Raw genomic sequence first — 27,186 nt, 5'->3', positions numbered from 1 at the left:
TTTTTATGTGGTGCTGAGGAATCGAACCCAGGGCCTCGAGCATGCAAGGCAAGTGCTCTACCACTGAGCCACCTTCCCAGCCCAGGAATACAATAATTTTTAGGACAGTGTTTTACTATTGGGATAATTATCACTACCCAGCCTCTCTACTAACCAATCAACACCTGCCTATCTATCATTTCCATTTAATCTTGAAAGGCTAGTCTCCAAAGCTATTATCATCTTAAAATCACCTGGAGAATTTTATTTAAATAGCTATATTTTTGTTTTCTTTTTTAGCTTAGTGCCGTGAGTATTGTTATGTCCTGTTGTGTGCATGTGCTGTCTCATGCAGTCTGTGCTCCACATTATAGGGCTCCCAACACTACTTAGTTGCTTTCTTTTTCTTCAGAATTTGTACTCATATCAGATTTTAAAGTTGTTTAGAAGTCTGTAAAAAGTTCTGAAATGTTTTCTAAAATATAAGGTTCAATACTAAATATCACAACATACATACATACATGCATGCAAACACACACAAGTACATACATAAAATATATCCTGTATTCAACATCTAACATTCTTTTTCTTCATCGCAGGAGCCAGCATACTGCTTACATGTAGTGCCAAACATTAAGTAGCTTAAGCTTTGAGGGTTGATGGTCCATGTTGTAACTATCCAGTAATACTGTTTAGCACAAATCCAGCCACAGAAAACATATAAAACAGGCATTGCTGTTTCCGATAAAACTTTACATACAAAGGCAAGTAGCAAGCAGACCATAGTTTACCTACCCTTGATTTATTTATTTATTCATTATTTTTTATGCCAGTCTTGAGGCTTGAACATTGGGCCTGGGTACTATCTCTGAGGTTTTTTTGCTCAAGGCTACTGCTCTACCATTTGAGCCACAACTCCACTTACACATTTTCTGGTAGTTAATTGGAGACCAGAGTCTCATCGACTTTCACCAGCCTGAGCTTGCTTTGAACCACAATCCTCAGATCTTAGCCTCTTGGAATAGTAGGATTACAGATGTGAACCAGTAGCACTTGGCTTAATTTATGCTTTTAATATTTGTATTTTTAATATATATAAAGTGTTTCTCCTGTTAGCAGAATTTGACAAGTATATAAATCTGGCTGTTCCTCTTATGTTGGTTAGTATCATGCTAAAACCCTTTATGCTCAATAGAAAAAAACACTACTGAGAATTCATTAGGAAGAAAAAAAATGCACAACAATGTAACAAATTTGTAATAAAGATCTGGAAACAGTTAAGTAGAAAGTAGAAAGTATCTTTTTTTTTTTTTGCCAGTCATGGGCACTGTCCCTCAGCTCTTAAGCTCAATGTTAGCGCTCTACCACTGAAGCCACAACGCCACTTACAGCTTTCTCTGTGTTTGTGGTGCTGAGGAATTAAACCCAGGGCTTCACGCATGCAAGGCATGCACTCTACCACTGAACCACCTTCCCAGCCCCAGAAAGTATCTTTTTTAAAAATAGCAAATTAGCAAGTATGTAGCCAATAACCTTTTCATAAGAAGCAGACAGATAGTAGGAAAAATTTCCCAGGTATAAAAGCTAATTGGCAGGGCACTGGCAGCTCATGCCTATAATCTCAGCTACTCAGGAGGCTGAGATCTGAGGACTGCTGTTCAAAGCCAGCCAGGGAGAAAAGTTTGTGAGACTCTTATCTCCAAATATAGAAAAAGCCAGAAGTGGCACTGTGTCTCACATGGTAGATGGCTAGTCTTGAGCAAAAGGAGCTCAGGGACAGCACCCAGGCCCAGAATTCAAGCCCCAGTACCAGGAAAAAACCAAACCAAACCAAACCAAACAAAAAAACTCTAACTGTGAAACAATGCCTACTATTTTATCACTTCAGATAACCCTCTGAGAGTTTTCTTTTTAAAGAATTAATGAGAGCCAGGCACCAGTGGCTCACACCTGTAATCCTAGCTACTCAGGAGGCTGAGATCTGAGGATCAGGGTTCAAAGCCAGTCCAGGCAGGAAAGTACGTGAGACTCTTATCTTCAATAAACGACTCAGAAAACTGGAAGTGGCTCTGTGGCTCAAGTGGTAGAGTGCTTGCCTTAAGCTGAAGAGCGCCCAGGTCCAGAGTCCAAGGCCCACAACTGACTCAAAATAATAATAATAATAATAATAATAATAATAATAATGAGAGAAGTATCAGTGATTTGGTATTTCAGGTCAATTTTTCACATTTTGAATTCTCTTTATTAAAATTTTTTAAGCTCTGTAAGTTTAAGAGAAATTAAGAAAACTTTTGCCAGTACTAAGTCCAGCAGATAGTTATTATGCATATCACTAGTATACTAACACAGTTATTAAAATGTCTACTACACTCCTGTGATGCAAATAATGATTTCTCTAATAAGATAACCAGTTATTTCCAAGATTCTTCCAAATAATATCTCTAACCTTAGAAATAAAGATTTAAGTTTTTCTTGGGGGAGGGGGGTCCTGTCATGGGGCTTAAACTCAGGACCTGGATGCCGTCTGTCCTTGAGTTTTTTCACTCAGGGCTCAAGCTCTATCACTTTGAGTCATAGCACCACTTCTGGTTTTCTGGTGGTTAATTGGAGATAAAGAATCTCACCAATGTTCCTGCCCGGGCTGACTTCAAACTGCAATCTTCATTAGCCTGCTGAATAGCTAGGATTACCAGAGTGAGCCACTGTTGCCCACCTATGCTATTTTTTTTTTTACCTGCCCCCCCTTTCTCCAAACCTATTCTATTTTTTTCAAATAAAAAAATCTCAAGAATTTGTGGAAATATACTTAGAATATGGAAATGTCTTTGCTGATTCCAACTTTCTTTTTTTTAATTTTTATTTATTTTTTATTGTGAAAATATGTACAGAGGGGTTACAATTACATGGGCAAGATAATGAGTACATTTCTTTTTTTTTTTTTGTCGGCTGTGGGGCTTGAACGCTGGGCCTGGGCGCTGTCCCTCAGCAATTCAGCTCAAGGCCAGTGCTCTACCACTTGAGCTACAGCGCCACTTCCGGTTTTCTGATGTTTTTTTTTTTTTTTATTGGAGATAGGAGTCTCATGGTCTCTCCTGCCCGGGCTGGCTTTGAACCATGATCCTCAAATCTCAGCCTCCTGAGCAGCTAGGCTTACAGGCATGAGCCACCAGCGCCCGGCTATGAGTACATTTCTTATCAAGCATTGTAGCCTCCTCCTTTGTTTCCCCTTCCCATTCCTTCCCAGCCTCCCCCCAACCCCCTGATTCCAACTTTCTTATGAGGAATACATGTTTTAAACCTAAAAAATGCATGCCTTAATTGAAAAATTAATGATTAATGAAGAGAATCTTACCCCAGGAAAATTTTCACACGAAGTTCTTTTTTGGTCCTTGAGATTGTCTTCAATGTGGTAATTTCTGCATCATACCAAAATCCTCTTTTTCCTGGATTTTCTACATTGTAATTAACCATTACCACATCACCAACATTCAGTTCATTCCATTTCAAAATGGTTCTAGCTCGTGGACGAAGATCCTTACCATTCATTTCTACTGTGCCACTTTCTGGATACCTTAAGAGAAAAGAACCATATAACATAGTTTATGATATAGTTTATCAAAGATGAGTGAAATTATATACAATTTATAGAAAAACCTAATTTACAAGTTGACATCTAGGAGATAAAGTAAAAGAAGTTGGAAGATCTTAAGGAGTGCTTGCTGTATTTCATGGGGGTTTCTGTAAGTGTGAGCAAGAATCCTCTCCTGTTACTGGGCCTTGGAAAGATGGCTCTCTTCATGGTTTACAGAATGGTAGGTAAATGCACATTCCATTTTTTCAAACCATCATCCTCTGAGTGTGGTGGTACATGTCTATAATCCCACCTGCTTAGGAGGCAGAAGCAGGAGGACTGGAAGTTCCAGGTAAGCCTGGACAAAGGCAGCAAACCCTGTTTTTAAAATAAAGTGAATACAAAAGAGCTAGGGATGAATTTTAAGTGGTAGAGCATTTGTCTATGAGGTCCTAGGCTCAATCCTCAGTACAGTACCAACTTTTAGAAGACTGTTATTTCCCTAGGTTACACTATAAGTAACATATCTAGTCTCTCAAGTATTATTATAATCTAGATATTCTGAATGAGCTCGTATATTCTTCTTAATGTACTATATGATACACACATATACATGATTCTAATTACAAGAATAAAGTAATTCCTATTAAAAGTCTTAAGAAGTAACTGATACCTTAAGATAGAGGTGAGAAGGGTGGTAAAGCACATACCTTAAGATAGAGGTGGGAAGGGTGGTAAAGCACATACTTAAACTCAAGTTTAAGAATTACTTTAACAGGGGCTGAACATGGTGGTACATGTCTCTATAATGCATTTAAGAGGCTGATACAGGAACATCAATTAGTTAGAAGCCAGTTTGGGTTTTATACCAAGTTTAAGGTCAGCCTGGGATACCAAATGAGACCTTGTCTTTAAGATGTTGGCCTCTCCTGGAACAGGTTCATCGAGCTCTAACATTTGCTTATATAGAATAAGAACCTAGCATGCTCCAACAGCCTCCATTTTCCCAAGGAGAGTTTTTAAATGTAACCAGTGCCCTAGTAATGTTTAAAAGCAAAAAAAATACAACAAGCAAACAACCTCCTCCCAGAGAATTTTACATGGATCAGAGAGCAAAAGCATGTGAAAGAATTTCTGTAAGAGTCTTAGGTTTATTTCCTTTTGGAGTTATAGAAGGCTCTGAGATTTTAAGCGTAACGTCTTGTTATTCTCAGGCCAAAGACATTAATGTAACTAACAATCCATGGTGGTTTTGATAAAATTAAGATGTGCTGCCTTTAAGACAGTATGGGTACACAAAAACAAGTAACATCTGGTTCCTGTTCTTTTAAAATGCAATCTATTGAGGGAGGCCAAACTGATATAGATCCTTAAGTGTGGTCTCAGATTAGCACTATCAGCACCCTCTGGACATGTATTAGAAATGCAACATTCTCAGTCTTCACGTAAAACAATTGAAAAGCTGGCAATAAGGCCCCATTCTCTTCTACAAATGCTCTCAGTAATTCTAATACATGTTCAAGTTCGACAATATATGGGAACAGAATAAATAATATTGTACTCTGGTGTGACAACATTAAACAAGACAGAAAGGGGAGAAAACATCAATCCTTAAAAGTGGCCTGCTTTAAATAAAAACTGGTCTAAAGATGGAAACTGTCCTAGTTCCTCAAATACCCAACTCATTTAGAACAGATATTAATCCTAAATAGGATCTTCAATCATCCAATTGAATCAGACCCTAAGTTATGGTTAATTGGGAGGAGAAATTTCTATTGACAGGGAGCATCAGAGCCTATCTGGTCCATTTACTCTCTCAGGGCCTTAATTCTGCTCAACCAATCAGACTCTGCTCAGAGAATAATTGATGACAACATTTTTAGTCCTAAGAGAAGCCATGTTACTTATTTTTACCTAGTTCTGATATAGAAAAGAAAAGCTACTTGATACAGGACCAGAGTTTAGATTTTGGAATTTACTTTAAACCTTAATTCCATGAAGAAATCCAAATCGTCTACAAGAGGCCTACTCCTTGACTATTGTCCCTGCCACTTCTAATAAACTTTTCAATCTGAAACATTATTTTTACTGAATTTCCTTCAATTCACAAAACAAGGTTTTCGATCTATTATTTTTGTCATTGCTAAAAATGGATTCTATTTTCAGCCAGCCTACGTTTAGATTTCTAATTTAGCTTCTTGCTGCCGTATATCCTTGGGAACATTACTAAACCTCCTCTGTAAAATGTATCTAATGGTAATTACCCCTCATATATTGCATGCTTACAACAGTACAGAATGAAGTAAATGTCACTAATTAGTAGATTTTTGCCAATATTAAATAGAAATAATACTAAGAGGAACCTTGGCAAGTACAACTGCATATCCGTGGTTCTACTCTTCTCTATTTCATTCCTACATTGGTTGGTTGTTTTGCTAGAACTATTATGATCCCGCTGAGCCTTCAGCCCTAGTTTTTCAATGATTATTTTTAGGACAGGGCATGCACCTGAGCCGGGGCCCACCTGCTTTCAAGAATCCAATCATTTAGAGGATCATATGTGCATGTTACAGTGTTCGCTTCCTGGAGATGAAGTTTCAGGATCTCTTCTGCCAGGACTGACCTAGTACAACAATCCTACCAATCTTAGCTTCTCATGTAAATAAGATTACAGAAGCAAGCCACCAACATTCAGCTTCAATGCTACTTTTTAAAGGTCAGACCTAAATATAGAGATCATTAGCCCAACATCTGGTGTTTAAACGCCAATTTACATATACATATTGTTTCACATGGATTAGTAAAACAATAGCCACATTATTCTCAGCCTGTAAAATGAAGTTAAAACTACATCTTTTAGACTTTTTGTAACTATAGAGTTGTGAATTAAATTTCTAGCTATATTTTTAAGATATTTAGAAAAATTCTAGTTTAGATGAGGATTCTTTTTCTCAGTTGTAATGTGTTATAAGATTATATGAATCACGATGTGTTTTTAAAAATGTTAACAGCAAAAAATATGCTTCAATAACAAAAATAGTCTCATTTTGCCTAAATTTACTAAAAGACATTCAGAATGAAAGTACTTTAAAAAAATATATAGACTCCGAATATAGTTTTGTTTCATTGCTATTACTTGAGACCAGCTCATAGTATGTAAAGCTTAGCTGGTCTAAGCTAACCTCCAATTTATAACCCTCCTGTGTCTGTTTGACTCCTCAGGGCTGGTATTACAGGCATGCCATCACCCTAAATGTGTGTATGAGGGAGTGGGGAGGATTGTGTTTCCAGTACTAGGGTCTGAACTCAGGGCCTAGTACTTTTTTTGGGGGGTGGGGGGGTGGGGGGGGGTCTGGTCATGGGGCCTGAACTCTGGGCCTGGGCACTGTCTCTCAGCTCTTCAGCTCAAGGCTAGCGCTCTACCACTTGAGCCACAGCTCCACTTCCGGCTTTTATCCTTTTGCTTATGTGGCACTGAGGAATTGAACCCAGGGCCTCATGCAAGGCAAACTCCCAGCCCCAAGGGCCTAGTATTTTCTATGTAGATACTCTACCACTTGAGTCATACCCTCAATCCCTTTTGCTTTCTATTTTTCAAAGTGCCTCACTTTTTTGCCTGAGCCCGTCTGGACTGCAATCTTTAGGCTTCCTGCACAGCTGGGATCTACAGCACATACCACTGTGCCCAATGTTTTATTCATTGAGATATCATGAAGTTTTATTGCCTGACTGGCCTTGAACCCCATTTCTCTCAATTACACCCTCCTGAGTAGCTAGGATTACAGATGTGAGTCACCAAGACCTAGTGTTCTAGGTATATGTTCAATGAGACAATTCAGGAACTCTTGAACATTTGATAATAAGAAATCATTAGACCTCGTATGGGATTTGTTGTTACATTTTATGTGCCAACGTTCTTAATACCACTACATGTTCAATGATTCACCAGAATGCAAAGGACTCCTCAGACCATAGAATATTGCTGTATCCACAGCTACAATTTACTACAGCCACAGGATATAAAACAAAATCAAAAGGAAAAGACATAAGCGGTGACCACAGGAAGCCAGAAACACTAGACTTGCTTCTTCCCCTCACAAAGTTATTATATCACATAGGTACTCAACTCACTTCAGATAATATAACAAAATTTTTGATTTGCAGCTAAGTTCCTAAAACTCAGCAAGGGCCAACCACATAAGCAGATCCCCTTGTTTTCTTCTTCCCACTATTAAGGTTTGAAATCAAGGCTTCATGCTTAACCAGCCTACTTGCTTGGGTGGTGTTCCACCATCTCAGCCCTACCTCCAGCCTGGCATTCTGCTGGTTAACTGAAGATAGGATCTTGCAGACTTTTCTTTCTGGTCTAGCTTTGAATTGCAGTCCTGTAAAGCTCAGCTTTCTGAGGTAGCTAGAATTATAGGTGTGAGCCACAAGCATCAGCTTTAAGCAGACTTTTTTTTTTTTTTTGGTCAATTGTGGGGCCTGAACTCTAGGCCTGGGCACTGTTCCTCAGCTCTTCAGCTCAAGGCAAGTGCTCTACTGCTTGAGCCACAGAGCCATTTTCAGTTTTTTTTTTCCTGCTTATGTGGTGCTGAGGAATTGAACCCAGACCTCACACATGCAAGTCCATCTCCCCAGCCCCATTTCAGTTCAGATGTCAACTCCTTCCTGCAAACTCAGAAAAGAGTTGCCTATTTTCCAGTTGGATGTTTTGAGAAGCAGATGTTAATATGAACCTGACATGAAAAATATTTTTTAGCTATTAATCCACTTATATCCATACCTAGTTCAGTTTCCTCTAAGTTCTTGACTATGATTATTAGCACCTATAGTAAGGAACCACTGGTTAAGTAGTGATATAGATTTACAGAAACCCTTAGATAGAGGTAAGAGCTATTTAATCAATATTTTATAGATAGGTACAGAAGTTTAATAACTTAGTATTAAGAAGCAGAAACACATGTCAAACTGATCATCTAGCCCTAGACATCACATGCTGGGCAAAACCGGTTTGAACTCAAGTCCTCATACTTGTAGACAAGCTGCTTTACCACTTGAGCCATGTCCTCAGTTTAGACTCCACTCTTTGACAAGGTCTGACAAACTTGCTTGCTCTTCAGCACACTGTCATTTGTAAATATCTACAGTTTTTAACGTACTGCCTAACAGTATTCACAGCTAAGTAATGAAGCATGTGTAATCAATTTTTCTTCAATAACTCCATTTTCCTCTGAGTACCTAACTGCTCTTTTTAGGTACTAGTTTTCTATGTAAGTATTATTAATTTATCTCCCTTTTACCACAGTTATAAATCTTTATGTTCAAAAACTTCAGGTATGACATTAATCCTTTGGACTTCAGAGAATCTCTTCTAAAACCTTCTGTTTTAATCTGAAAATCTTTTTTTCCAGCAATCATGGGCTTGAACTAAAGGACTGGGCACTGTCCTTGAGCTTTTTTTGCTCAAGGCTAGTGCTCTATGACTTTGAGCCACAGCTCCACTTCTGGTTTTCTGGTGGTTAATTGGATGGAGATGAGAGTTTCACGGACCTTTCTGCTAGGGTTGGCTTTGAACAGTGATTCTCAGATCTCAGCCTCCTGAGTAGCTAGAATTAAAGTCATGAGCCACCAGTGCCCAGCTCCAATCTGAACATCATGCTCTGTAGGCCTGTTTTACAACTGTTAGGCAGGGTTCTTCCATCTATTATTTCCTGTATTGAACCCTGATTCCTGGATACAATGTCTTTTTGCTTGGCTTAAACTCTGAATAGAAATAGTTAAAATATTCTTCAATAGAAATTAACCAAGCCACTTGTTCTGGACCCTACTCATATATGTGCCTATCTCTAAAGTGCCTAAGTGAATCCAAGGCCTGAACCTTCCCAAAATCCCCCAATGCCATTTTTACTTGATTGTTCATTTGCTTCTTATCTCCTGAGATTTCAGATTTCTCTGGCCAGTTAAGAGAGATACGATTCAATCAAATGGGTTTTACCTTCCAAATCTTCCAAATTGTTATTATTTTTGGTCAAAGTGTTTATGAATTTCTTTTACTGCCCTCTAAGAGGAATTTTTTTTTACAGAATCTGGTAGCAATAAATATGGATCTTAATCTGAAAAGTTTTATTTACCTTCAATTTGATTTCCTTTTACCACAATTCCATACCCATTACTGTTAAGAAGTCCTCTTTACTACTTCTTTATCCTTGGTAGTCCATGTTCCTCTTCAGGAATACAAGAGATATTTTCTCTACCTTGTACTCTCAAGACAAATGTGTATACCTGTCACAGCACTTACACTGCAAAACAGCATTTTTTCCCATCTGTTGCTGTGTTACACACCTGTAAATTCCAGCACTCAGAAGACTGAGTTCAGGCCAGCCTGGGAAACATAGGAGGATCTTGTTTTTTAAAAAAAAGAAAGAAAAGAAAATGTGCCAGAACCACATTCAAACTTTAGTACCTGGGATATATAACATACATACAAATGTGTGAAAACATGTCCAACTCATTAATAGAAAAATCTGCTCTTACATAACTGAAGTTCTGAACTACAATGAGCCATGGCTACAACGTTTGAGAAAGATCTTGATTCTATTATGTCTCTTCTTCTTTCTGAACACCCTTGACCTAGATAGGTGGCATACTGGTTGGCTCTATATTACTATAATGAAATAGCTGACGTTGGGTAACTTGGCAAAGAGGTTTATTTAGCCCAGTTCTCAAGGCTCAAAGTCCAAAATCAGTTCGGCCCCTTTAGTTTGGCTCCTGGTGAAGGACAGTAGATTTGCCCCAATAATATACCACAATTGCAAAAGCGAATGTGGAAGACATCACATCTCAAAACAGGAAGCTAGAGAGCAACAGTGGCTGAGAATACTTTCCAATAATTCACTCAATTATTCAGTAAGTTTCTACTAGGCTCCATATTTGCAATGTGGTCACCACCTTGGACACTAAAGACCAGGCTTCCAGCACATGAACTCTTGGATAACTATACCCAAACCATATCCAGACCACAGCAGGTAGAAACATAAAATGCCATGCAAATTACTAAGAAAAATGTTTTATTATGTTTCCCGTGTTCTTAAAAACAAGAGCAAAGACTTGTAGGTAGTGAATGATACTAGTACTCAAGAGAAAGACTATTCAAGTGTAGGCTGCCACTAACAAAACATTCTCATTTTCATGAAGATTAATGTACAGCTGAAGCTATTGCAAGTTGGCCCAGCAGCTGACTTCTTCCAGAATTTATTTGCACTGAGGACTGTATAAACGATATGAAATATTGTGGGAGGGGTGGAAATTTGAAAAACTTCTAAAATAGGGTTTGAGGTATTCGCAAGGAATTGGAGTACAGAAATGTAGGAATGTACCAATCAAGTCAACATTATTGTGCCAAAATCTAGCCCCTAACCCATGGAAGGAAGACACTAGGGTCCTTTTTCTTTCTTTTATAAGCATGACCTTCAAGTGTTCAGAATAGAAGTCAAGGTATTATTCTACTAGTCATAACATATTCTGTCTTTCAGAGTTTAGAAGTACTTTGGTGAGATGAAAGTCTAGACTCACAGTTAACCCTTTAATATATCCAAAGCTTACATTTCCCTATAAATTTAGTGTTATCCTATGCACTGATTCTTTTGAGTTATCCTTCAGAGTACATGTTTTTAACAATATGACATTGTTGCCAATTAAAAATAAAACTTTCTTTGCTAACAGTAGACAATTGGTAGTGTACCCTTAGTATTGAATTGTAAAGAAACAGACTAAGCTTCATGGTTTTAAAAACAAGTTTACTATATATAATAGTCAAACTATATTGTCAAAAGTGGTTTATAAGCTAATAATTCTAAAACACTTGGTCTTTAAGCTTCCTGAGGCTAATATGTTTAAATAAGGACATCATTCATCTGTAGGCAGGTTCCAATTTACAAAATCTTTAATGTCATATCATATGGAAAAAGCATTTCGTACTCTAATAAATAACATTAGGAAATTTAACACCTTACAGTAAACCTCACAGATAATTGAGAATAACGTAAAACTGTTTACTCTGAGGTTTTAAAAATTACATGAAAAATCTCAATTTTTAAACACATTAACAATGGTGGATAACTTTTGATGATAGTGAAAATACAATTACGTTAAAAGCATCTATGCCTCAAATATGGTAATTCCAAGTAAGACTTGAGAATACTTACCAAAATGATTTTTATTAATTAGAAATAAGCCAGAAAGTTTGCTTCCATTATTAGCTGTTTTGCAAATTTGTAAGAAAAAAAACCATATAACAAGTAAAAGAGGTAATTAAAGCTGAAAGATTAAAACAAAAATCACCAAAATCTTATAAAGACCTAAAGTTCAAATCAAATTCTCAGCATAGTTCCTGAACCCTATAGTATGTAAGAGAACCATTGTTCTGTATATTTCAAAGGTTCCTGGGTTACCTGTTTGCAAAACAGATTTCTGAGACCTAGCCAAATCCCAAGTCTTACAGCAGTGGGATCCCCTCAAGAATCAGCATTCTAAACACCATTCCTGGATAAATCTGCAAAATTTTTTAACTATCTTTAAGAAATACTAAAGGGATGATGCATAAAATTGAAAAATCCAAATTAACTATCTATATAGTTAGTCTAAGAACTATGTATCTTACAACACATCCAAGAGCAATGATAAGGTCACATGTGAACTTCTTCCATTCACCTTTTCATTATCATTGAAGACTCTGCAAGTCACAGAGGGTGAAAGGAAATATTTAAAGTCTTTGGTAAATATAGTAGTAACAAACAAAAAGCAATAAAGTTCACTGGTGGGGCTGGGAAGGTAGCTCAGTGGTAGAAAGCTTGCTTTGCATGCATGAGGCCCTGGCCCAGAAAAAAAGCTGTAAGTGGCCCTATGGCTCAAGTGGTAGAGTGCTAACCTTGAGCTGAAAAGCTGAAGGATAGCACCCAAGTCCAGAGTTCAGGCCTCACGACCCACTCCCCCCCCCCAAAAAAAAGTTACACTGGTCATTGCACCAAACTTCTGAAACTAAATTTCACTAAAGCTTCCTATATTCAATTTCATTCAAGAAAAATCTACTTTGCCCAATCAAAACCCAGAAATCACTTCATTTGGCAATGCTCTAAACATTTTTGGGATCTTCTAAAAATACTGTATTATAAAAAAAGTTACTCCCATATAAAAATACTACTTGATTCTGTGCACATTTGGCTCACTGACTAACACAGGCTAACAACTTCAAAAATCTTGAAAAAGTCAGGCATAGTGGCTAGGACTTGTAATTCCAGCTACTCAGGATGTAAAGGCAGAAGGATTGAGTGTTTGAGGTCAGCCTGGACAATTTTGGGAGAGTATATCTTAAAGTAAGAATAATAATAATAATTACTACTATAAAAGGACTGGAGTAGCTGGGCACTGGTGACTCACGCCTGTAATCTTAGCTACTCAGGAGGCTGAGATCTCAGGATCATGGTTCAAAGCCAGCCTGCGCAGGAAGACCCTGAGACTCTTATCTCCAATTAACCACCAGAAAATCAGAAGTGGTGCTGTGGCTCAAGTGGTAGAGTGCTTACCTTGAGCTGAAGAGCTCAGGGACAGCGCCCAGATCCAGAGTTAAAGTTCCACGACTAACCAAAAATAAGATAAAATAAATTTTTAAAAAGGGGGCTGCAGTAGTAAGCTCAAATGGTAGGGAGTCTTCCTAGCAACTGATAAGTCCTGGGTTCAATCATTAGGATATATACAACTTTGAAAAGAAGCAAATGTTGGAGCTGGGAAGGTGGCTCAGTGGTAGAGCGCTTGCTTTGCATGCTCGAGGCCCTGGGTTTGATTCTTCAGCACCACATAAGCAAAAAGAAAAAAGCCGGAAGTGGCGCTGTGGCTCAAGTGGTAGAGTGCTAGCCTTGAACTGAAGAGCTGAGGGACAGTGCCCAGGCCCAGAGTTCAGGCCCCACCACCGGACCCAAAAATAAAAAAAAAAAAAAGAAAAGGAGCAAATGTTTACCCATTTGGTCCATTACAACCTAATAGGCACTGGTGGCTAAAGGCTGTAACTCTAGCTAATCAGGAGGCCTAGACATGGAGGATTATGGTTTGAAACCAGATTAGGAAAGCAAAGTCGGAAACAACCTAGGTGCCCCACCACAGATGAATGGATCCAAAAATTGTGGTATCTATACACAATGGAATATTATGCAGCCATTAGAAATGACAAAATAATGGCATTTGCAGGGAAATGGATGGAGCTAGAAGGAATCATGTTGAGCGAGGTAAGCCAAGAACGAAGAGACAAACGGTACATGGTCTCCCTCATAAGTGGATGCTAAATCCAAAAGGTTAGTGATACGACAAAACTAACAGGACTTAAGAAACAAAGAACTCCCGCTCATCTGGTTGAACCACTACTAAATATCCTCATGCTGCTGATCACAAATATGGTATATAACATGTGAACACTGTTATATATTACAGACTGTGGTAGACAATTTGCTCCAGGGAAGTTAGAATGAACTTGTGACTTTGAAATTATGTAATCATTTAATCACAATCAAAAAAAAAAAAAAAAAAAAAAAAAAGAACCTCGGGGAAGGGAGGGAGGGAGGGGATGGTAGGGGGAAAACAATGGAGGGGGTAACAATGTTCAAGAGGAAGTGTACTCATAACCTTACTCATGTAACTGTAACCCTCTGTATAGTAGCTTTACAATAAAAAAATAAAATAAAATAAAAAAAAAAAAAAAAAAAAAAAAAGGAAAGCAAAGTCCATGAGATTCTATCTTAAAAAAAAAAAAATGACGTCTGTTGACAGTGGCTCATGCCTGTCATACTAGCTACTCAGGAGGCTGATATAAGGATTACAGTTTGAAGCCAGCCAGGCAGAAAAGTCCATGAGACTCTTATCTCCAATTAACCATCAGGAAATCAGAGATGGCACTATGGCTCAAAGTGGCAGAGTGATAGCCTTGAGCAAAAGAAACTTAGGGACAGTGGTGTCCAGGCCCTGAGTTCAAGCCCTGGGACCAGGAGAAAAAAAAAAAAAAAAAGAGGAAAATGTAGAGCTAGAAACTTGAATCCAGTAACATAGGTTAAACCAAATGAGCAGTCTACAACGCAAGAGGGCCTGAGTTCAAACCCCAGTACCATCACCACCAAAATAACAACATAAAACTCCACAATATGACCACTAAATCAGCTATTATCTTATTTATCATCACACCTTACACTTATGGTATGAACCTAATTACTAATAACTCAAGCTCTCATCAGTATAAACACAGGAATCCTAATTATTCTAGTTATATCTAACCTGGCTGTTTATTCTATGATCAATGAGGGTCAAATGATACCATTGATAGGATAAGCTCATTTTTAAAATTTTTTAAAATTTTTAAATTTTTTTTTTTTGTCAGTTGTGGGGCCTTAACTCTAGGCCTGGGCCCTGTCCCTCAGCTCTTCAGCTCAAGGCTAGTGCTCTACCACTTGAGCGACAGCACCACTTCTGGCTTTTTCTGCTTATGTGGAGCTGAGGAATCGAACACAGGGCATTATGCATACAAGGCAAGCACTTTACCACTGAGCCACCTTCCCAGTCCCAGGATAAGCTCATATAAAGTTATCTAAGCCATTATTCTACCAACAGTTTTATGGACAAATACATTTTACTATATAATTATCTCAACTCAAGCACATGTGATTATTTATACCATAATAACCATTGTAATATGCTTTATTTAAAAGTAAAAACTAGGGCTGGGAAGGTGGCTCAGTGGTAGAGCGCTAGCCTTGAGCTGAAGAGCTGAGGGACAGCGCCCAGGCCCAGAGTTCAGGCCCCACGACCGGACTCAAAATAAATAAATAAAAATAAGAGTAAAAACTAAGCTCCTCAGAGTTGGTAGGAGGATCAAAATTGTCTCAGGTTTCAATGTCAAATATGTCACAGGCCTATTTGCTCTATTCTGCATAGAAAAGATATTAATATTATGACAAATCCTTTTTTTTTTTTTTTGGTCCAGTCGTGGGGTCTGAACTCTGGGCCTGGGTGCTGTCCCTCAGCTCTTCAGCTCAAGGCTAGCGCTCTACCACTTGAGCCATAGCGCCACTTCTGGCTTTTTTCATTTTGCTTATGTGGTGCTGAGGAATCGAACCCAGGGCCTCAGGCATGCAAGGCAAGCTCTCTACCACTGAGCCACCATCCCAGCCCCAGCCACCTTCCCAGCCCCCCCCCTTTTTTTTTTGGTCCGGTCGTGGGCCTGAACTCTGGGCCTGGGCGCTGTCCCTCAGCTCTATCAGCTCAAGGCTAGCGCTCTACCACTTGAGCCACAGCACCACTTCCGGCTTTTTTCTTTTTGCTTATGTGGTGCTGAGGAATCGAACCCAGGGCCTCATGCATGCAAGGCAAGCACTCTACCACTGAGCTACCTTCCCAGCCCTCTGACAAATCCTTTGACAACAATCTTTTTCCTAATAGTGCTTATAATCTCCATGTGCCAGAAATTTATACAAATAATTTTATTAACAATATCCTCAATTTCAAGTATTTCAATCTATGAATCTAAGTTTCCTATTCCCAGATTTCTGTACGGTCCTTTATTCATTATGAAAAACACTTCTACCCTCAACACTCGCCTTATGCATACAACAAAACATCTATACCCATCATTATTATCAAGTACTCCTCCTCAAATATAAGAATTATATCTGATTAGTTATTATCCCCCGCCCTACTGCACTGCTGTGGGAATATAGACAAATACAATCACTATGGACAATGGTCTGAATGGTCCTCAAAAAAACTAAACACAGAACTTCCCTATGACCCACCCATACCACTCCTAGGCATCTACCTAGAATGTTACAGGTCAGGATACTATAAAGGCACTTGCACATCCATGTCTGTTGATGCACTATTCATACTAGCCAAGTTATGAAAACAGCCCAGAGCCCTCAATAGATGAGGAGATCCAAAATATGCAGTGCTTATACACAATGAAATTTTACACAGCCATGATAAATTATACAGGACTTTAGGCATTCACAGTGAGACCAAAGGAAGATACTCTTAGGGGAGGAACACAAAGGTACAATGCCTCTGATCACATAAAATAATACTTATTGAAATGAATCCCAGGAAGTGCAAACAACAGTTTTTCTTTTCTTTTTGACTTGTTTGTTCATTCATCTGTCTTTGGGGGGGGGGAAGGGGTGCACAGAAATGGTTAGACAAAGGGTAAAGAAATGCAGCAGTGGTACTCAGTAGATACTATGTTGAAAATGAACTACACAGGGGCTGGGAAAAAGCTAGGAGTGGCACCATGGCTCAAGTGGTGGAGTACTAACCTTGAGCAAAAGAAGCTTGGAGACAGTGGCCAGGCCCTGAGTTCAAGTCCCAGGAGTACCAGAAAAAAATAAAATGAACTTTACAACGAGGGCTGGGACAGGTAGAAAAAACAGAGAAAAGGGTGACACTGTCCAAAAAGAAATGGACTCATTACCTGACCTATGAAACAGTAACCCCTTTGTACATTATAATAACAATAAAAAAATAATGATTATTTATGTATTTTTGGATGTGGAGCTTGAACTCAGGGCCTGGGTGCTATCCTTAAGCTCTTTTGCTCATGGATAGTGCTCTATCACTTTGAGCCACAGCGCCACTTCTGGTTTTCTGAAGGTTAAGTGGCGATAAAGAGTCTCACGAACTTTCTTGCCCAGGCTGGCTTTGAACCACCATCGAAAGATCTGCCTCCTGAGTAGGATTATAGGTATGAGACACCAGTGTCTGGCTCACTAATAATTAAAAAAAATTACCCTGAAGTTATATCAACTCTTCTCTCAGGTATTATAATCACAGTATCTATTAATTTTAGTGGATTTAGAAATAAGCATGCTATTATTCCCATCCTAATTGCAAATCAATTACCCACTCCACAGAAGCTGCTATCAAATACTTTTAATACAAGCAAACAAAATCCTTAATCCTAATAATGGCTATTATCACAAATATGCTTCAATCAGGACAATGGACTGTTAAAAGCCATTAACCACCACTAGTCCTTATAATAAACCTATCAGTTAGAACTAGCCCAATTCCACTTTTAGACTCCAGAAGTAATTCCCAATTGTATCAGGAATCAAAATGCAAAATTCCCAATTTCATCTACTTCAAATCTTGCCAACAACTAACCAAAGTATAATCCTTAGTCTAAATATGCCTATCCACCATATGCAATTGTGGGCTTAACTAAACTCAGTTGCCTATTCATCAACTGCCCTATAGAATAATTTACCATTATTTGTAACCTATAAACAATAGCTCTCAGTGATTTATGTTAACTATTACAATATCTGTAATAGTTAACTTAAATTCTAATACCACAACATTTACACATGAACAAAAATACCACTAATAATCTCCATATTTACTTATCACTTTCTTATCCCTTAGAAGCTATCATAGGACTTAGACCTAAATGAATTACTATTTAAGAAAACAAAATCAGGGCTGGGAATGTGGCTTAGTGGAAGAGTGCTTGCCTAGCATGCATGAAGCCCTGGGTTCGATTCCTCCATAACATATAAACAGAAAAAGCCAGAAGTGGTAGTGTGGCTCAAGTGGTACAGTGCTTAGCCTTGAGCAAAAGAAGCTCAGGGACAGTGCCCAAGCCCTGAGTTCAAGCTCTAGGACTGGCAAAAAAAAAAAAAAAGAAAAAGAAAATCAAACAAACAAAAAGAACATTATTATAGGTAAATGTCAGTGGTTCATGCCTGTAAGTTGAGTACAGGAGGCAGAGATACAAAGATTGCAGTTTGAAACCAGGCAGTTATGAGGCTCTTATCTCCATTACTAAGAAAAAAGCTGGACTGGAGGTATGGATCAAGTCATAGAGTGCAAGCTATGTTTCCAAAAGCCAAGCAGAGTGTATAAGGCCTCAAGTTCAAGCCACAGTACTGGTGCAAAACAAACAAAAAACCCTACTTATAAGAAGTGAGTTGAGGGGCTGGGAAGTTGGCTCAGTGGTAGAGTGCTTGCCTACCATGCATGAGGCCCTGGGTTCGATTCCTCAGTACCACATAAGCAGAAAATAAGCGAGAAGTGGTGCTGTGGCTCAAGTGGTAGGGCACTAGCCTTGAGCTGAAGAGCTGAGGGACAGTGCCCAGGCCCAGAGTTCAGGCCCCACAACCGACAAAAAAAAGTGAGTTGAAAATACCGCACATAAGGCTTAACATTATCTAAAGTACTGTGAGATATTCCATAGATATTACCTGTCAGAAACACTAAGGAAATTATTGTCTCAAGATTCCTGCTGCTTTTCATCAGTAGCTTCAGGATCTACTTTCTCAAGAATACTGTTTCCGTGAATTTGGATGTTGAAGGATCCTTACAACTGTTCAACTCAACTTTTAATATGTTAAGCAGAACATAGCTGATAGGAATAAAGAACACTCAGGCATGGTGAACAAGTGCACGCTTACCAAAATTAGAGAAAACTTGGTGTCTTCCTGACTAATAATTTATAACTGACTATATTACTTTGACATTTGCTTACTTTTAATCCTTTTTTTTTTTTTTTTTTTTGCAGAAAAATACCTCTGAAAGTAGAGCTTTCATTCAGGTATAATTTGTTCCCATTATCAGGGTTTTGTGGGGTAGGAAAGGGAGGTAGCTCTCCTCACAGCTAAGTTGTAAAAGTCCACTAAAAGGTGCTTTTCAAATCGATTTACAGGTGGGGACATGGCCCAATGGTAGAGTGCTTGCCTAGCAAATTTGAGGCCCTGAAGTCACTTCTCAGTACCAGCACAAAAAAACAAAAATAGTTTCTACATCTATAGTCTTAATTTTTCTCTTGGAACACTAACCACATTGGTTGAGTTCAAATAAAACAAGGGTGATGCCAGGCACCAGTGGCTCATGCCTATAATCCTACTCAGAAAGCTGAGATCTGAGGATCATGGTTCAAAGCCAGCTGGGGCGGAAAGTCCGTGAGACTCTTATCTCCAATTAACTACCAGAAAACCAGAATGTGGCATTGTGGCTCAAGTGGCAGAGTGCTAGCCTTGAGCTGAAGAGCTGAGAGACAGCGCCCAGGCCCAGAGTTCAAGCCCCACAACTGACAAAAACAAACAAAAAGTGATGATAGATGAATCATTTAATAGCAATTAAAATAATAAAGAATAAAAAAGATGAGATCTGAAGAGTTGCAGTTTGTGGCTAGCCCAGCAGAAAGTCTCCGAAAAACAAACCAGAGGCATGGCTCAAACAGTGGAGCACATGTAGAATCCCATGTAGGATACCTCTCTCACCTATGCTTAAGGACAACTGGCTCGAGGTTCTCAGAGGTTTGGAGATAATGCTAATGTACAAGTTTGTCAAATAGACAAAATGCTTTCAGCTTACTCTAGTATGAGAAAAACAGCTAGTTTACTGATAAAACTATGGTAGTTCCTAGTTAGTACATAACTGGAATAGGATGACAGCCCACTTAAAGTATTAAAAAGGTGAACCTGAGAAACAATGTTTTGGAAGTAAAAATTACACTGAAGATATATGTCATCTACAATCACTAACTTTGTAAATTCTCTATTGCCTACCAAGCTTAAGGCCCTGAAGTCAATTCTCAGTACCAGCACAATTAGTACCAGCACATTTGGTAATGGTAACTTAACAAAGTCTCTAAAGTGGAAGATAGCCAATGCTTGTTTCCAAATTGGCTACTTCTCAAGTCAAATTATTCTCTGCCTTTAAGAGATCTGACTGTAGGTTGGTTAATCCTGAAACTTACCAGTGTGTTATATAGAAATTTCCACTAGACAGCGTTCACAATAAAAGTTCTTATGTTTCAAGTTTTTCAAGCTAAATATTTAGTTCTTTCAATTACTCTTCATTGTGATTTATAAGTTTATATTTTGATTTTTACCATCATGAACCTGGTCGTGTTGGTATTGTTTTTAAAGCATGGGAGCTGGAGGATAATATTATGGATATGGAACAGCCAGTCCAGTATAATCTCAACATCATCCATTTGACAGCTACATTCTATTGACTCACCTGAAGCTTAATATTCAACCAATGTTTATCACAGATGGGCACAGTAGCATGGGCCTGCAATTCCAGCCACTTGAGAAGTAAGAGGATCACTCAAGCACAGGAGTTTGGGGACCAATCAAAGCAACACAAGATGACTGTCTCTTTGGGATAGAATCGGGGAAATGCTCCAACAGCAATCTTCAGTGTTGTTGGGTTTTTTGTTGTTGTTGTTGTTGTTTTTGGTCAGTCTTGGGGCTTGAACTCTAGGCCTGGGCACTGTCCCTGAGCTCTTCAGCTCAAGGAAAGGGATCTACCACCTGAGCCAAAGAGCCACTTGGTTTCTGGTGGTTACTTGGAGATAAGTCTCATGGACTTTCCTGCCCCAGCTGGCTTTGAACCATGATCCTCAGATCTCAGTGTCCTGAGAAGCTAGGATGACAGGCATGAGCCATTGGTACCCTGCTTCAATATATTCTTTTTTAATCCAAAGAACTTGATGATTTATTAAAATTAGCAAGTAGTCCATCATTTTTTAAAACTTATTTGTTCTAATGACGATGAAGAAAAGATTATCATATTCAGATCAGATCACAAAGACACTCTTTTTAGGACATTATACCATCCATTTGTTATACAGATTTTTATCCACTATTTTATATATTTTACACTATCCTTAATACAGTTCTTTTTATTTTTATTTTTTTTTGGTTGGTCAGGGGGCCTGAACTGTGGGCCTGGCCTCTCTCCTTCAGGTCTTTAGCTTAACGCTAGCACCCTACCACTTCAGCCACAGTGCCACTTCAGGCCTTTTCTGCTTAAGTGGTGCTGAGGAATAGAACCCAGGGCTTTATGCATGTAAGGCAAGTACTCTACCACTGAGCCACCTTCCTAGCCCATTCTTTTTACCTTTTTAGAAATGTAAATGACATTTACTTACAACTAAGTTTCTGTTTTTTGTTGTTTTGTTTTTTTTTTTGTCAGTCGTCAGGCCTGAACTCTGGGCCTGGGCACTGTCCCTCAGCTCTTCAGCTTAAGGCTAGCGCTCTAACACCTGAGCCACAGAACCACTTCCGGCTTTTTCTGCTTATGTGGTACTGAGGAATCGAACCCAGGACCTCATGCATGCTAGGCAAGCACTCTATTACTCAGCCACCTTCCCAGCCCCATTTCTGTTATCTTTTCTTTAAAAGGAAGTTCATCTATTATACCTTTGGGTTACCAAGACTGAAACATTTAACTCATGGAAGAATATTTTAGAATATTTTAGTATTTTGGACCTAGATTCTTTTTTTACTATTGACATTCATTCTAATCAAGACATTTTCTCCATTAATGAGCTGTATAAGAAGTTATGTCGAGTCGGGGGTGCTGGTGGCTCACACCTGTAATCCTAGCTACTCAGGAGGCTGAGATCTGAGGATCACGGTTCAAAGCCAGCCTGGGCAGAAAAGTCCGTGAGACTCTTATCTCCAATAAACCACTAGAAAACTGGAAGTGGTGGTGTGGCTCAAGCGGTAGAGCGCTTGCCTTGAGCTGAAGAGCCAAGGACAGCATCTAAGTCCAGAGTTCAAGCCCCACGACTGACCAAAATAAATAAATAAAAAGATGTTATGTCAAAAAACAAACTTTACAACTTTGGCGAGGGGGGGAGATATGGGAAGGGGAAACAAAGGAGGAAGCAACAATGTTTGATAAGAAATGTACTCATTACCTTGCCCATGTAATTGTAACCCCACTGTATAATAGCCAAGTAAACATTAAGATACTGTGCTTTTTGCTCTTAATGTTACACCAAACTCAAGCATTTGGGTCTATTCTCTATATCATCTTACTTTAAAATCAGATTTCAAAACCTTGAAGCTGTCAGGCACCAGTGGCTCATACCTATAATTCTAACTACTGGAGAGGCTGTGATCTGAGGTTCATGGTTTGAAGACAGTGGGAAAGTAAAGTCCATGAGATGCTTATCTCTAATTAAGAACACAAAAAGGAGGGCTGGGAAGGTGGCTCAGTGGTAGAGTGCTTGCCTTGCATGCATAAGGCCCTGGGTTCAATTCCTCAGCACCACATAAGCAGAAAAAGCCAAAAGTAGTACTATGGCTTAAGTGATAGAGCACTAGCTAGCCTTGAGCTGAAGAGCTCAGGGACAGCACCCAGGCCCAGAGTTCAGGCCCACAACCAACAACAACAACAAAAAAAGGAAAGACAGAAAGACAGAAAGAAAGACAGAAAGAAAGACAGAAAGAAAGACAGAAAGACAGAAAGAAAGACAGAAAGAAAGAAAGAAAGAAAGAAAGAAAGAAAGAAAGAAAGAAAGAAAGAAAGAAAGAAAGAAAGAAAGAAAGAAAGAGTGAGAGAACCCAAAAAGCCAGGTATGGAGCTATGGTTCAAGTGGTAGACTGCTAACCTTGAACAAAAAAGCTCAAAGACAGCACCTAAGGCTTGAGTTCAAGCCTCAGGACCAGCACTAACTGCCCCCCCCCCCCATAAAAAATCTGTGAAGCATATTAAGCTTTGATTCAGTTAATGTTTAAATCTTCATACAGTACTGTTATTTCTTTTTGTGCCATTCTGCAATGTATTTTAACCAAATAAAAATTTTTATTAGCTAGATTGAGATCTTACATAGCAGTTTTCCTAGTAATTTCTCCAGCTTGTCAAGAGAAAACTCAGTGAAGAATTTAAAACACTATTTCCTAGCCAAAGTCTCCCACAACTAACGCTGCCACTATGTCATGACATATAAACTTACTATCTCCATACACTGACTCTAACCTCTTTTCTATTGTACTCCCATACTCACCAACATTATTAGGTATGGCAAATGCCCTAACTTTATACTCATTCTCATTATTGGTTCCATTATCCTTAATCATGATGATGTTAGGTCTGCTTGGGAGAATAGCCCCCTTCCCCTTCATGAAGAACAGCATGTAGTTTCACCAGAAATCACCTGCCCAAAACTAGTAATCACCTGAAACTGTTAATTACCTGACTGAGTCAGCAAAAGGATGGGGAATCACTTCCATATCCACTGTGACCACACCTCCTCCTCACCTTTCCCTATATAATCTCTCTCTACATTAGTCAAGCTGCGACACACTACACAAAGCTCTGCATACCTACATCTGGTGCAGGCAGGTGGTTTGGTTCCTCTAATAGACTCTCTTCGGCCTGACTGGCAACCCTTACAGATAAAAAGCAAAATGATGGCTCATTACAAATTATCAGTAAGTAGGCTAGCCATAACTACAAGAAGTATCAGAAAAAGAAAACTTAAAGGGCTCTATTTTTTAAAATCACTTTCCAGGCATATAAGTTTTCTTATATCATCTTAAGAAAATTCACACCAATCTAAGAATTTGAACTCTTACACACAACAAGAACTTGGTAACATATTTTCAATACATAAAGGTATCATTTGAGAGAAGACTTAAGTTCATATAGTGTTTTTAGTAACATTTACTGAATTTATCCAAACAGTAAATTTTATACTGAAAATTTGTTGTTGTTGTTGGCTATCATAGGGCTTGAACTCAGGGCTTGGGCGCTGTCCTTGAGCTTTTTCACTCTACAACTTTGAGCCACAGCACCACTTCCAGTTTTCTGGGAGTTAATTAGAGATTTAAGTCTAATGAACTTTCCTATCTAGGCTGGCTCTGAAGTATGATCCTCAGATATCAGCTTCCTGAGTAGCTAGGATTACAGGTGTGAGCCACCTGCACCTTGCTCTGAAATACTTTTCAAGGAATAACTAAAATTTATGTTAGTCTAGGCTCTCAACACCAAGTCTGAACACCATTTCCATAGTAGTATTTCCGAATATATTTTGTCAGAGGATTGGAGTTACTTCTAATGAGAATGAAACTCCTTTTAGAGGAACAAAAAATATTCTAAACTTGGTTTGTAATAATGTATAATCTTGTGAATGTGTTTAAAAAACATTAAATTGTACCCATTGAACCGAACAATTTATATGTAAATTATTTCAATAAAAAGCTCTTTAAAATATTTTACCTTGTTCTAATGTTCCATGTTACAAAATACTGTTTATAGTAAAAAGACAAAGAGAAACCTGAACATCCTAAATTAAGCCAAATATTAGGATGGTGAAAACAAACCACTTACACACCAGATGACTAGGAGTTGAAGGGACCTTACTCACTAGGTAACAATCACCAAACCAAACAAAAAGTAATAGATTATACATGACCTCTAAAAGATTTCTTCAAAAGACTAAAATAATGTAGAAACACCAGGCTTGTTTCTATGCACAAAAACATGAATGAAGTCCTCAATAGCATGAGCACTTACTCATCATACTCGATATGATAAATAACGTCTTCATCAGCAGCAACAGAGTCTGAATTAGACGTAGAGGGTACATTGTCCAATTTATTTGTGTTCGCTTTGGAATTATGATTTACATTTCCATTAGTCCTTTTATAAGAACTGCCATTCTTCAGTGGAGTTTTGCCACGTGAATGTCCATCAGAAGCTCTAGTAACACTATGTATATGTGCTTCAAACCAAGCACCAAGGCCGACATCTCTGGCATCCACCAATTCATTTACCTAAAAAAAGTTTAAAATGAGTTAATGAAGCTTACTTTCTTCTACTGCTTCAAAAACCTTAGTTTATGATAACTCAAGTTATCTGAGATTATGATAAGCAATTTTTGCAGCTACTCATGTTTGAAATGATTAAAGATCCAAATTATTCTACCTAGATTATACTATCTTAAACTTGGTATTTAAGATGAAAGTTAACTTTCCACTAAATTTCCTTCATTGAAACAAGTGTTGTACCTACTCTGTACACATATACTTATACACTATACTTATAAAAATTCTTGGCTACATAATTCTTATGTAGCCAAGAATCATTCTTACAAGTATTTAATGAAAATTTAACACTTTAAACTATGTTGATATTTTGTTCCATGAATATCTTCATATTTCTAAAAGACACACACACATATTCCAATCAGAAAATATTAAATAAAAATAGAAAATAAGAGAATTATGCATAAGAACAAGACTGTATTGTTAACTCATCTCTTCAAAATGAAAAAGTTTCACCACTACTTAGTAACTCACTAGGTAAATAAATTTATTTACCCCCTCAAAGAAAAAGATTAAAATGTCAGAACAGAGCCAAAAGACACATAACCAAATCTAGTAAATGATCCAGAACTAAACTATCTAATCTGATAGTATATTTAATCTGATAGTATTGATAATTAAGAATTAAGAAATGGTCTGGCGTTAAGTGGCTCATACTGTTGTCCTAGTTACTCAGGAAGCTGAGATCTGAGTATGATAGTACAAAGCCAGCATGGGCAGAAAAGTCTCCAATTAACTACCAAAAGCTGAAAGCAGAGGTATAACTCAAGTGAGAGTACACACCAGCCTCAAGCAAAAAAGCTAAGGAAGAGTGCAACATCCTGAGTTCGGACCCAGTACTGGCACACATAAAACACACACACACATAGAAGAAGAAATGAAACATATTTAAACAAACGCACAAAACCCTCTCCTAAAAGATTTGAGGACATTGCAGACAAATGTCTATAAGTACAAAAAAAAAAAAAAAACTCTTCAATTTTTTCTTTTTATAAACCCTTAAAACACCAGTGGCCTGTAACTTAACACTTGAGAGACTAAGATCTGAGGATCACAGTTCAAAGCCAGCCCAGCTCTTATCTTCAATTAACCAGCAAAAGCCAGAAGTGGATCTGTGCTCAAGTAGTAGGGCACTAGCCTTGAGCACAAAAGCTTAAGGGCAGTGCCCTGGCCTTGAGTTCAAGCCCACAAGACTGGCACAGGTGCACAAACGCACACATACAGACACATGCATATGTGCATGCATGCACACACACACATACACAGCCCTTTAAAAAAAACTGGGACTGAAGACATGACTCAGGTGGTAGGGTGCCTGCCAATGAATGTAAAGCATTCGATAGCAAGTTGGAGCACTGGCCTCAGATGGAAAAAAAAAAAAATCGAAATAATTAATACATGATCATCACTTTCTCAAAGCAGATTTCCCTTGAAGGTAAGAGAGTATTTCAAGGTGTTTAAAAAGAATTCTGACAGTTGGTATGGCTTAAAGAGAAAAGTACATACTAAATCTTAAATACACATGAGCTATGTATTATAAGGTGCCTTACTTAAGATTTGCCAATCTTAACAAGCTTAATAATTACTATTTTATATGTTTAACTGAAGCAAAGACTCCCAAAAGTTAACTTGCTCTAAGTGAAAGCTGAAGAAATGGAAGATCATGTATTTGAAGGCATTATGACCTTGAAACTTGCCAAAAGTATTAACTTTCACTACCAGAAGGGATATAACATTTAACTTAAGGTACTACCTTAAAAAAAAAAAAAAATCACTCGTAGGACAGTTTAATATAATGTAAGAACGGGGAAAAAAAGGACATAAGGGCCAACCAGGCTAAATATGATAAAAAAGCAGATACGGAACATGCTACTCACTGCTCCAATTTATTCATGCATTAAGTGGAAATAAGCATCTTTCTTCTGTAAGAATTATGGATGCAAATTTAAAGGAAATTAGCCTCTTATAGGCAACACA

At 38.2% G+C, this 27,186-nt stretch overlaps 1 protein-coding gene across 1 annotated transcript in view; it reads right to left on the bottom strand.

The window, feature by feature from the left end:
- Uhrf2 (ubiquitin like with PHD and ring finger domains 2) overlaps window positions 1-27,186 on the bottom strand; it is an 80,433-nt gene that overhangs the window by 33,258 nt on the left and 19,989 nt on the right. Inside the window, exons 3-4 of the mRNA XM_042686605.1 lie at window positions 24,899-25,158; window positions 3,332-3,550 (exon numbers count right to left, since the gene is read on the bottom strand). Of these exons, the coding sequence (XP_042542539.1) occupies window positions 3,332-3,550; window positions 24,899-25,158 (479 nt within the window). The remainder of the gene's footprint in view (window positions 1-3,331; window positions 3,551-24,898; window positions 25,159-27,186) is intronic.

The sequence above is a fragment of the Dipodomys spectabilis genome, unplaced genomic scaffold (genome assembly GCF_019054845.1).
Source record: "Dipodomys spectabilis isolate Male_0828 unplaced genomic scaffold, ASM1905484v1 ptg000098l, whole genome shotgun sequence".
In the NCBI taxonomy this organism is placed as follows: Eukaryota; Metazoa; Chordata; class Mammalia; order Rodentia; family Heteromyidae; genus Dipodomys; species Dipodomys spectabilis.
The sequence above is the reverse complement of the archived record's forward strand: the minus strand, read 5'-3'. Positions and strand labels throughout refer to the sequence as shown.